The sequence below is a fragment of the Musca domestica genome, unplaced genomic scaffold, assembly GCF_030504385.1.
Source record: "Musca domestica strain aabys unplaced genomic scaffold, Musca_domestica.polishedcontigs.V.1.1 21, whole genome shotgun sequence".
NCBI classification, from domain to species: Eukaryota; Metazoa; Arthropoda; class Insecta; order Diptera; family Muscidae; genus Musca; species Musca domestica.
In genome coordinates, this window is record NW_026712258.1 from 9559418 (window position 1) to 9572333 (window position 12916).

General features: G+C 33.3%; 1 protein-coding gene across 2 annotated transcripts in view; it reads right to left on the minus strand.

Moving 5' to 3' along the window:
- LOC101893835 (zinc finger protein 704) overlaps positions 1-12916 on the minus strand; it is a 461725-nt gene that overhangs the window by 159939 nt on the left and 288870 nt on the right. For both annotated transcript variants that reach the window (XM_059122667.1, XM_059122668.1), the window contains exon 2: positions 8966-9138. In XM_059122667.1, coding sequence (XP_058978650.1) covers positions 8966-9138 — 173 coding nt within the window. The remainder of the gene's footprint in view (positions 1-8965; positions 9139-12916) is intronic.

Consider the following 12916-nt stretch of genomic DNA (forward strand, 5'->3'; position numbering starts at 1 on the left):
TCTATTTTTGAATATAACGATCTTTAGATAGTTCATTGATGTTTAACATATGTCTGTCAATTCCCCATTCCAGAATACGCAGCCTAAAAGCATGCACTATTCATTAAAAGAATACATTAAAGTAGCCAAGCAAGAGTAGGCACTGAACGTAATTTTCTCCACACTCACAACCAGGGCCATTTAAAAACAATGTAATCAGAGAGTAAAAAATTGGGAGAGAAAAATTGTTCGACTCTCTGCATTAAAGCATTTGTGAGCATATCACAGATTTGCTCTTTTTTACTCGCGATTGAAATATCCATTTGAGCGACAGTCCACAAGGAATAGGAGTTTTACAAGAAGCTTGATCTCAACTCTTTTTTTGTGGGAGCGATCGCGTCTTACTATTGTTAAAAAAAAGAGTGGGAGCCAAAATGCTCCCTTTTTTGAATTACTCTCCTATTTCTCCCAAGACAACTTTTAATCAAATTTTACCTATTTTCAATGTTAGTTCCGAAGGAGAGAGAGAGAGAGAGAGAGAAAAGAGTCTCAGTGGACATAAGCACGAATTTACCTAACGCAAGGAAATCGAATTGTGTGCAATGATTTACATAGACCTGTAGTGGGATTCTCTCACTCATTTTAGGAGTTACCGACAAAAATCGGCAACTTTAAACGCATTTTGATATAAAAAAGAAATAAAAGATGACAAAATTGATATCTATCGGTAGGTCTTTAACTTCGTCGTTAACTTTAATTTCGTTAAATACCGAAATTATGAGCATTTGAATTTTACCGATTTTTTCGGTAATTCAGAAAATAAGTTGCAGAATTCCAACACTGATATAGTGTTGTTTCCTAGGAACTGGGACCTGAGTCTTGCTAAATTTGGGCACACTCAAAAAAAAATATTCTTAAGAGTTGTTTCTCCTTTGAATATTCAAGTTTATGTCAATTGAATAGCCTGTTGTAACCCTTACTCTATATTATACTATTTAATGCTACTAATAATTTAATGCTATTTAATAGCTTTTACGATATCTAGTTTCAAATTCTGAATGTATTTTATTCTATATATACTATCCAATTACATATAAAATTTATTATAAAAAACCAATATAATTCATTATGTGAAGCAAAAAAAAAAAAAAAAAAACGTTCTGATAAATATTTGCTGACATACTTAAAGCAATATTTTGCATCAGTTCTATGTCAGACAACGAGACTTGTTCTAGACCCACCGGTTATATTTCCTGTTATTGGAATAAAAAATTAACTAGATTTGTTTCGTTTTTTTGCTGGTGACTCTAAGAGCTGTTTTGATTTTTTTTAAGACAACAACATTTGTCTGGTTCCGAACATACTTTTGATTTTATTTTATTTTTTTTTTCTAACATAAATCTCTGACACAACAACAGCTACAACACTGTCAAGAATTATATAAATTGTAATAATTCTTGAACCTGTGTGTTCAATGAATATTCTGTTATGTGATTCAGACAACTTTCTAGTTGTAAAATCTACAGAAACATACAAAATATGGACTTAACATGTTTCATATGTCGTCAGCGGTGGAAATGGAAATGTGTCGTTATTTTCGATTTTTGTTCAACTCAACATACGGAATGAATGAATAATTATTCCATTTGAGGTTAACTTGTTCCAATCATTTATATGTTTATTTATAATGCGTATTTGCAGCGAGTTTCTGTGTGAATGTCAGAGGAAATCCCCGGATGTCTGAAGATCATATCTCAATCACTACAGTAGTGTGTGAAATTATAATTGTTCACTAATGAAAAATGATAGTAAATGAACAGAATTAACAGACTTAATAGAATTTAAATTCAAAAAGAAAAAAATATATATTTTATTCAAGCTAATATATATTTGGAGTGTTAACAGCTGATTTCTACTTGTCAATGTATAGCCTAAAAGTAGGCATTATACTTTTAAAAATTAGTATTTAGTAGAAAATATAATTTATTGATATCTCATAAAATGTTGATTTTTGTAATTATTTTATATCCAAAGCAAATATATTTTTTATCTAGCCCAATCAAGCTAAAGACTGCGTCAATATGCAACCCGTTTTTTTGGGCTAAGTAAACAAACATCGATTGTTCCAAACAGTTGTTATACAACTGTCTATGTTTGAAAAAATATGTTTTCTTGTTGTTGTTCGTTTTATTCTGTCTACCATTACCATTAAAAACAAAAATTTGAAAAAATAAAATGTTAATACCCAACATTTAAATGTTATTACAAAATGTAACATTTTATACAAATATTTGCTCTTTGTTGTTGGTATTTTTTCGGAATTTTAAATGAACGAAATTATTTTGATTTGTAAAAGCTGTTACAGCAAGTAAGCAGGCAACAAGCAAATTTTGCTTTTTTTCCTGCTCTGGCTTTTTCCTATACTTTAGTATATGTCTGTCTATAAATAAATGATTTACATATTATGTATGTATATATGTAAAGATACATTTGAATTTGTTCCCCAGGTAAAAACAACCAGACCGACGGTGGATAGCACAAATTGTGTCTCGTTCAGGGTATTTAAATTATTTATTTATTTTTATTTTATTTTTTTGTTTTTGAGAGAGAGAAAAAAAAAAACGCCGCTTATCGTCACTGTCTTCCATCATCACTGGCACTTATTTGGTATCAAATGTGAGATATAAACTTAAGCAAAAATAAAATGATTTTTTTACACACAAATTTAAAAACATATTGACGCTAAACAATTACATCTGCCAATCACACACCACTACAAACGAAACGAAGACCATTATTCGAATGAATGCTAGAGACTGCCATGGAAAAAGCCAGCCAGCCAGCCAACCACCCAGCACAGAGTGTAATTGTGTTAGTTGCCCCAGTTATTATTGAGGATGTACCTGGGTATTTGGTACGTGAATCAGAGAATCCATTACACCAATAATAACAACAACAACAGCAACAAAAACCATATTCGCTATCGTAAAAGTAATGCCAACAAACAATTCTTAATTCAACTTCCGCATTGCATAAAAGCAATGAAAATTAAATGAGCAAAAAAAAAAAACAAAAACGAGAAAATAGAATGAAATAACAACAACAGCAACAAAACAAGAAATATATACAAAAGTGAGAATGCAAAGGAGATGGTGGCAAGATGATGGAGGTGGAAATGAAATGGAATAAAATGAAATGAAAAAAAAATAACACAGATGCTGAGATTGAAAATAACAATAATATTACAGTGATGGACAAATATGGGGAGAGGTTTGAAATTAAATATATATATATATAATATACCAGGCATAGCTCAAATTTGAGTAAAAAGTAATACTGGCTTTAATTCGAACAGGAATACTTTTGAGAGTAAACTAAGATGTCGAGCACACTCTATTTTCTATACCACTTGAATAAGAGTAAGCCTGGCTCGTTTTCAAAAGAGAGTAAAATCCAGGAGAGAGAGAGAGATTGCCGATCAGTTCAGTCGTACCTTTCAGCAAATTAACCATTTGAATTAGGATAGTCGAGAATTCCACAACCCACATTAATTTGGACTTCATACAGCTAATCCTTTTGATCCATTCTTTGCAAACATAATCCAAATAAACACCATTAATTGATGATTTTAGCAAGTGTTCAGGACAAATTTCATTTGACTCAGATCAGAATTGTGTTAGTTTATCGGCCCCTTAAATCTCAGTGAATTTGCGAATATTCGGATCTTAACAAAGGTGTTGCTTGCGAATATTTTTTCTTTTGCAAGTAAAAACGAGTAAATCTGAGATCTAATAACAAGAACCTACATGGCCTCTACTTTATTCACTACAAACTCATATCATAAAATATTGCCCTCTTGAAGAGATGGAATTGAGAATATCGTTCCATTGATCTCCCATGAGTTCCTGGATCAGCATCCACTTCGCATTAGGCATATCAATCAGCTCCTATTGATAAAAAATAATATTATACGATTTGATATTTTCGATACAGAGCATGAAAATATCGATACCATCGAGAAAAACTATTACATTTTTAATATATGGAGGTCTCTTCTCTCCTCTGAGTCGTATTCTGGGCTGTTCTTCTAATACTGATTGAACGCTATATCTTTTTCCACTAATTATTTGTGAAAATATTTAGCTTCTAGTGTTCCGCTATTAAAAATTGTTTAACAGTTTTTTTCTAAAATAAATCCTCAATGGCTGCACAATTTTGCACCCCACTGCATCTAAAACGTGTGTGTTTATATATGCCAGCCAAGTGGATGATGATCAACAGCAGTAGCTGTAATAAAAATATTTGTATATTGAATTCTAATTGCAGTTTTATAGAAATGCAATAGAATATAGAAAAATTTATTGTTTTCAAGAAAATTGGAATTTTCGAAATACTTAAGAGCATCTTAGCAGGAATAACATTTCAAGTTCACATTTAGATGTTAGAAATTCAAAAAAAAAAAAAAAAGAATTTCCCTTCATATGTTTTATTTTCAAATTCAGAACAAATTACCACCTCCCTAACAGTCATCTAATGAATATGTGGCTTTGAATAAATAAACAATTTAAAACTAACAATTGATGGAAGCAAACAAAAAAATGTATTGAAAAGAAAAACAAAAATATTGAAAATTACATCGGATTCCAGCAAATTGCAAAATAGTTATGGTTACGCAGCAAAGTTTATTTATCTTCACGGGCGGACGGAAAGCCTTTCAATTTCAAATTAATAGAAAATTTCTAATTGATTTTCAATTCATTAAAATTCAATTGGAATCGGGGGGTTGCATGGTTGGGAAGGGGGCAGGGTGTATGGTGGAAATTGATCAAATGAACTCTGTGGCGCTGCTGGTGGTGGCAATTTGTGTTTGAGTGCGTTATCGATTGGATTATAATTTAGGCACGCACTGTCGTACAGTGCGGAATGAAGCGACAACTTGAACATCTCTTGGAGACTGTCTTTTCTTCTATCCACGAAGCCGTCGTCACACCACCATCTATCTGCTCATTATAGTCATCTTCCATAAATGCGGTTATGACTGCATGTATCCGAGGGTCATTTCTATGAGGGGGGAAACCATCCACGATTGGACCAAGTGTATTTGGAAATTTATACAACAATTTGAATTGCAACAACATTATTACAGTGCAACAGCAGATAATCACTTCTCAATAGGGTGTGTGTATGTGTACGTAGATGGAATACAAATTACATACCCATTACTTTGAAGTTTCTACAATGCGTTGGTCGTTACTCGGCTGCCTTTAAGAAGTTATGGCAGCTAAGCTGGAAGCAATTATCGCAAGTTAAGCGTGTTTTGATGTCATAATAATAATAACAACAACATGAGCAGCAAGAATAAGGGCCACACCCGATCACAAAATAAAAAAAAAAACTACACAAAACAGAAAAGCTGTAACACTGTATGACGTCTTATTCTCCAATAGATGATGATTTGATGAATTTTTTCCATTGTTTTTATAAGTTTATTTTTTTTTTTTCTATACATACAAATGTGTGTGTGTGTGTATGTATATGGGTATATTTACATATGGAACACTAGTTTACAGATTTTACGAGACTCAAAGTTTTTTTTGGAAAATATATATTGTTAATCGTTTGGCACCTTCAGCGACACATAGAACGAGAATAAAACTACTCAGAAACACTAATTACCAAATAATGGGTAAGTAATTACATGCTGACACATCGCATAATTGCGGAATTGTTTTGAAATTTTATTACACTTCATCTACTAATCGAAATGTAGATGGTGTTAGGCATGTCTACCACATCAAAATCATGGAAGTATAAGATGCGAATAAGTCAGAGTGAAAATATTATTCTTTGGTAATAGTTACCAATGTTGGGTGATTTTAATCGCCAAGTTAATGGTCCTGATAATCAGGTCTTTACCATTTTATGTCTCAGATTACATTTGCCAACCATTTTCAATTAAATGAGACCTGTTTTTATAAAAGATGGCACTGAATATATCTGAAACGTTAAGAACCCAACAATTACAAGGACCCAAATGAGCCGGATTTCTCATTACAAGGTAATGTAAGCAAACCAAAGCGGCGTTTGGTCATTACAAAGTAATAACCAAAAAGGGCAAAGAATGTACGTTTGGTAAGGGGATTTTTGACATGCAATACTTCGTGGATTGTGTTCCCTGGAAGTTTGTTCCCTTAGACATTTGTGAGGCAGTACCATATTTGTATTTCCCTTTTCCTCCGGATCAATCAATTGAAAAGTGTATATAAGAAGCTTCCCAGCGAACCAAATCGCGAACGTCCGACACGTCTGATCAAAGTCTCAATTTTTTTTTGCGAAGTGTCTGACCGACGCATGCCTAAAATCTGCCAATTTGTCGAAGGAATTTTTTCTCTTGTTGTTTGTTTTTCTCTTGTGTGTTAAAATTTTTTGGTCCGATACGACAACTCTAATTTCCTTTCGAATGTGAATTCGGTTAGAAATACGACTAAAACTTCAGATTTTCATCCGACGCTTCGGTCCGACTACACCTCAACTACTTCATATAACTTTCGGTCAGAAGTTGGACCGACTTCGCATCCGAAATGGGAAGTTTCTACCGATTTAGGTCGCACAACACGTCAACCACTTCATATAACTTTCGGTCAGAAGTCGAACCGAATTCGCATTCGAAATAGGAAGTTTCTTCTAACTTTCGATCAGAATTCGGACTGAATTCGCATCCGAAATTGGAAATTTCTTCGTTAATGGAATGTCATTTCGGTTCGAAGTTAATGGAATGTCATTAATGGAATTTTATTTCGGTTCGACCGCACTCGGACAGTTTGGTTCGCTGGGTTAATATGTAAAATGCGTAATTTATAGTTCCTTTCCAGTATATAATGGACATAACGACATTTCTATGAGTTTACAAAACAAACATTTTTCGCCTCCCCAAATAAAATCTGAAAGTCGTGTGTGCCTCCTGAAACTTGTAGGCGAGTGTTAGTTTTGCTCTCCTTTTCGTTCTTATTATTTTTATTTGTTGCGTATAAGTTTTATTGTTTTTTCTTCTTCTTCTTCTTCGTTTTTGATAATCAATTGAGAACGTGGCCGGCATTTGATGCTTGCACTGCTGCCATGACTATGCCGCCATTGTTGCGCATTGCATTGAAATTTGCAGTTGTTGTAATGCCGATGACAAGGAAATGTTGACAATGAAGATGACAGAGGCCCAGCCAGTAATGGACTGGACTCTGGCATATATTTATGTGGATGGTGGTCGCCTGTCGCTATTTCTTTTCTATTTCTTATTTTTTTTTTTTTTGCTTTGATTCTTTCGCGTTCTAGTAGCTATTGCATGGAAAGCTTATCGCTTGGAAAGCGTGTACTTTAGTTTACATTTGAGTATGGCGCATTAGATGTCGTCGCGACGTCTATGAAATAATTTAATTTCATTCTGTTGTTATTGTTGTTTTTTATTTATTTTCTGTTAAAGCTGCTATCAACAGTTTCAAGTTGAATGGATTGTGTGTTTGCATTGAAGTGTTTGTGTGTGCGGTAAAATTACCCAGCAAACAGTTTGAGAGATGATTTCATTTTTTTTTCATATCGAAAACGGAATGAATATTTTTCTCTTTAGAAGATCAACAAGTTTTGTTTTTAACTAAGAAATATTGGTTGGTCTTTAGGATCGTAAATATGTTGACCTACTTTTTGGGTTTTTACATCGGCGATTTTTAAAAGTTAAGTGAGCAATATTTTTTTGGTAAAAAAATATTAAAATTTTATTTTCGATATATTCCATACAAAATGTTTTGCTGGTGGTGTTTGAGTTTCTTGCAGTCCATAATTAATTACTTACAACCCGTAGTTGTTGTTAATTCTTCATTAACATTTAACCCTTCTTTAGCGGCAGCGTTAATAAATAACCAATTGACTTTTTGACAATAAGACGTTAAATAATTAGCTAACTAAGAGCATGAAAACAAAGAACTTGGAAAATTGGAATCTGATTTATAGACTAGACTATACACCAGCTAAAACTGGGAATGGAACAAGTCGGAGTCTGATTGGAATGTAACTTGAAAGCAAAAATTCCAATAACAAAAAGAAAATCTTATTAGCAGCGTTTTGAAGAGGGAATTTCAATTCAATTTGCTACAACACAAACAAGTGATTGACTTCTGCTTGCCTCCCCGCGTTTGATACCAATTCCAATTGGCATTGGCTGGCTGTTACATGTTTCAAGTGCATTTCAACATAACACTTGAAACTGATTCGTCAAGTGTCAGGGCTGCGTCCCCGACAAAGCCATAATTATGACGAGTTGTCATTGTATAAAAAGAACAAAACAAAAAACAAAAAACAGAAATCATAAAAAGAGTAGATGACTTCCTATAAATCGCATTTAATTCAACAATTACCACACACAACACATTGGAGATAAGATAACAATTTGCGACGTAATAGTTATTACTATTTTCAAGTTCTGGCATTCAACCATATATTTTTTTTGTTTCAACTAATATTCCTCTATTTACAATAACAAAAAAAAAAATTACGTCTGGGTAAACTAAACAGAAGAAAAAAAATAATAATAATTTATTATTATAAAAAAAAATATGTGTACACACTCCTCGAGCACACATACACACACATACCGCTCTATAAGTGTGTTTTCTTTTAATTGTGTAATTTATTTGCCAGACAGTGACAAACAAACGACAACAGTTTTACAAAAGTGCATTAATTTATTTAGTTTTTTTTCTTTTTGCTTTTATTAATTTTTGATTTCATTTTATTATTGTGGCACCATCGCCAGTGCCATTAGCTGGCTGTTTCGATTTCAAAAGTTATTTATATTAATTTTACTTTTTTCATATAATTTGCATAAATCTTTTTTTTCTGTTAACTATTTACTACAGGCGGAAGCATTCAAAGAGCGCTGCTTCGTTTCTTTGAATGAATTCCCGGCAACGGGTTTTTATCAAGAGTTTGGAGGACTTACTTGTGTTGCGGCGTGGCTGCAAATGGCACCTCAATACTGTGTGATGGCTTGCGTCTGTCTCCACCCATGTCGGCTAAACGGGCAAAATCTGTATCCTGATCGGCTAAACGTGCTGAACGTCTCGATTCAAGGAGACGCACCTCTTCCAAACGTTTTTTCAGTTCAATGGGTTCCTGCAATGGAAGAAAAAATGGAGAGAATAAGTAAATTAATATGTATGTAATTGTGAAAAATTAAATAAAGAAAATAAATAATTATGACGGATATGTATAATTTTTAGGAACCAGAACTTAACTCCAAATCTGCCAATTTCCCTTTCTCATAAGGAATTTCGAATTTGAAAAATAAAAGCATTCGCAAAAAATGTTTTAACGTTCCCGATTTAAAATCCATATCAAATCTTAAAACAATTGTCTTTCAATAAAATTGAAATAAAAGTAAATAAAGTCATAGATAGAATATGGAGGTGATCATAAAACCCAAAAAGTCTATTATATTTTATAGTATCTCTTTATTGTCTTCCGATTTTATTAATTAACCCATAGTATCGAAATTTCGAAACTTTACTATCGGAATTATCGAATGCGGTAATAAATCCTATTTTCCAGCTTTAAAATGATTACAAAATTGAGGTCGCCGTAAGCAGACAGTGTTCGACAAATGAGCATCTGCGGGCCCTTGGTGAGAGAACCCACAGAATTCTGTCTATTAAAGTTTTGAACCATGGCTGCTCAAAGCCATGAGTCCGCAAAAGAGAACATTTAAGAGAATTTTGATGTTCTGGTTTTCTTTGTAGTCCATAATTTATTTCAATTCTTTTTAAGCATGAAGTTTGTCCAAAAGTTTTAATTAAACTAATAATTAACAACAAAGAAATAAATAAGGTTTTAACACTGATTTATTGATGATATCAAAAGGCTAAGAGCGGGCGGTTGTTATTGAGTAGCATTGATTAAACTCACTATTATTCAGAGTGTGAGTGCATTTGTTCAATACTCTCTGAAATGCACGGATGCATATGATATTCATGGAGAGAAGAAAAATTGCTCTCACAATGATGGTTTCACTTCAGTAAGAGGCTCTCTCTCTCTCTTTCTATCAACAGCAAAATAAATTTGAGAGATGTTTGCGTATTTTTGTTACAGTGTGAGTCAGTGAGTAGTCGCTGATAGCTCGGAATTTTTGGCCCCAGCTGTGCCAGCTGTCTCTCTGGGACCAATATTTTAAGACCTTACAAACCCTATTTCATTTTCATAAATTATCCAGAAAATTACTTGAGTGTAAAGATCAAGAGAAATTATCTAAATTTAACAGAAATATTTTTGGTTCATGTTAATTTTGAAATCTTAGGGGATTTAATTCGCGATAGAATATAATTCAATATTTCATATCAAAAATTTCATAATATAAATTAGATCTCCGATTTGCTCGTTTTTACTCTCAAGAGAAACATACTCGTAAGCTGGAATGCTCGAAGAGTACATGTTTACACCTCACTTTTTTATTTTATGTAGAAGCGCTCACGAATTACTCCTGAATTATATGGATGGGATTCAAAATGTTCGAAATAGAGTAAAATTTTACTTCAAGAGTGAAATCGAGTGGTATATATATTTTTTTTTTTTTTTTTTTGATGATTTATGTCTTTGTGTGTGTAAGTAGTAGTAGCAAACACGATAGTGATGTGAACATGAATGAAATTTATTTTGTTGTACTGGAGGATTTGTTGAACCCACACACAGTAGAATTACTTTGTTGACAGAGCTTGCCGACAATACTCTTTAACGTATTTGTTTTTCTTTTCATTTGGAGCGGTGCTTAGAGAAAATGCATATACTTACAAAAAATCCAGCGGTATGACAAAATCAAAAAAAGTACTTGGCGAGAGTATAATCTGCTTCATTTAGAGCCCAGAATTTGAATAGAGAGCATTTCGGAGTTCTGATTTAAATAGTATCCCAGTAGCATATGCTTCATTCTTGTCCTTAACTTGGTTATGCTATAGAAAATCAATTGGGTCCATCGGTCTATACAGGGTCAAACAATTGGTAATTACTAAAAATAGGCAAACTTGCATGCAATTTGTTTACATGTTATAATTGGCAGAGAAGCAGTGTAAGGATGATATATCCTGCGAGTGCTAGGAATTTATGCTACCGTTCATTAAAAGAGCTCTCGGAAGCACTTTGAAATCTCCCTCTCACAATTATAGCTCTTTCCTCCTACTACAAATGTGTCGTGTACGTCCACGATTTTCAATTTTTGCACAACATTAAATTAAAAAAAATTGAAACAAAAAATATATAATCTCCCCACAAAGAATTTATGTTTCATTCGCAACAAAATATAAAAAAATTAACCCACACATACTTATTCCCAATCTCATTCAAAATATTTTTTTTATGATCTATAATGCATGACAACCGTAATAAATTAAATTTACGGCATTAAATCTTGTGATCTGCGGAGAAAGAAAATGCGTTCAACTTTTCAAGGCTAAATTTTGATTGCAATAAATTTCAGCGAATTATTTCAGGATGCTGCAGCTATGCAATTTTCCAAATTGATATAAAATATGAGCGTCCATCTTCCAACTCTAGAAAATTGGACCACCACTACTTCCCAATTCGATTCTTTGTGTACCACATAAACTGTACCATATCAGGTAACTTCCTTGCACTTAACAAATCAAGGCAACACCCATGCCATTAGCATTAAGCTCTCAGCTTTAACTTCGAACCAATAAACATACATAAATCTCTGGGTGGTTGTGTGTGTGTGAGTGCACAATTGCAACCCTGCAATTGCCTTAACGCCTCAATGTATGCCATTGATTTTGAATTTATTTCTATGTGAACGAGCATTGATGTCAAGCAAAACCTACTGTGACCCAGTTTTACTTTCATTTCGTTACACATATTTTTCCACTTCCACTTCTGTTTTTGTTTTTATTTTTGTGAGTTTGTGTGTTCGTTTGTTTGCTGACCTTGTTAAGGCTTTGCAAAGAACCTTAACTGAAATGGAATGGAAAGTATATGATTTTTGTTTAAAAAAAGAAAAATAACAAAACAACTACAATTAATACGGGTAGCATAAACATTTATGAGCTGAGTATTTGCAGGGTAAATATTTGTGTATGTATGTGTGTGTGTGCATGAGTGTGGGTTTTTTGTTTATTACTTTTTGTCAACTCTTTAGTTTGTTTGCCTTTAAATTCCGCTCATTGTGTGTGCTGATGGGCAAAGGGTTGCATAGAGGCGAGAGGCGCTTGCGGCCCACAATGGAGAAATGCATTTTGCTTTTGTTCCATCCATCTGTAGGTCTTGGAAATTTGTGCAAAGTGACCCAGTTTTTTGTCAGTTTTTGGTCAGCATATTTTGAAAAACCAGGTCACCTTCATGACCTTGTCATTTTCACAAGAACAAATGCATACATGAACGCACGCATACATACATACATACATTTTTAGTTATGCCTGTACTTATGTTGGTTGGGTCCTTGATGAGAATCGTTGCTGTTTGTGGGTTTGTAATTTTCAATATTTTATTTAAAAACAGAATGGAGTTTTTAAGGATATTAAAGATGGAGCAGCCAGCGATTTTAGAGGCAATTAGAAGTTAGTGTTTTTAAATGAAGAAGAAAATTGGTGTTAGATAAAATTAGAGCTCTGTACAGAGGGCTCGAAATTAGTCTTTAAGGGACTCAAGGGTCGGCTGGAATAGAGTCTTTGTGAACTAATAAAATGGATATTTTGTTGACGATTAGAATCAAGTCTTTACTGAAGGCCAAACAACAAGTCAGGTCCCTTTTCGACTTCTATAAGACAATTTTTTTGAATCTCTACAACCAGTCGTTATGGAAGACCTCTTTTCCATACTCTGATTAATAGATGTCTAAAGGAATATATTTTGGGTTTTCTTCAATTATTACATGTTTTGACATCCACATGAT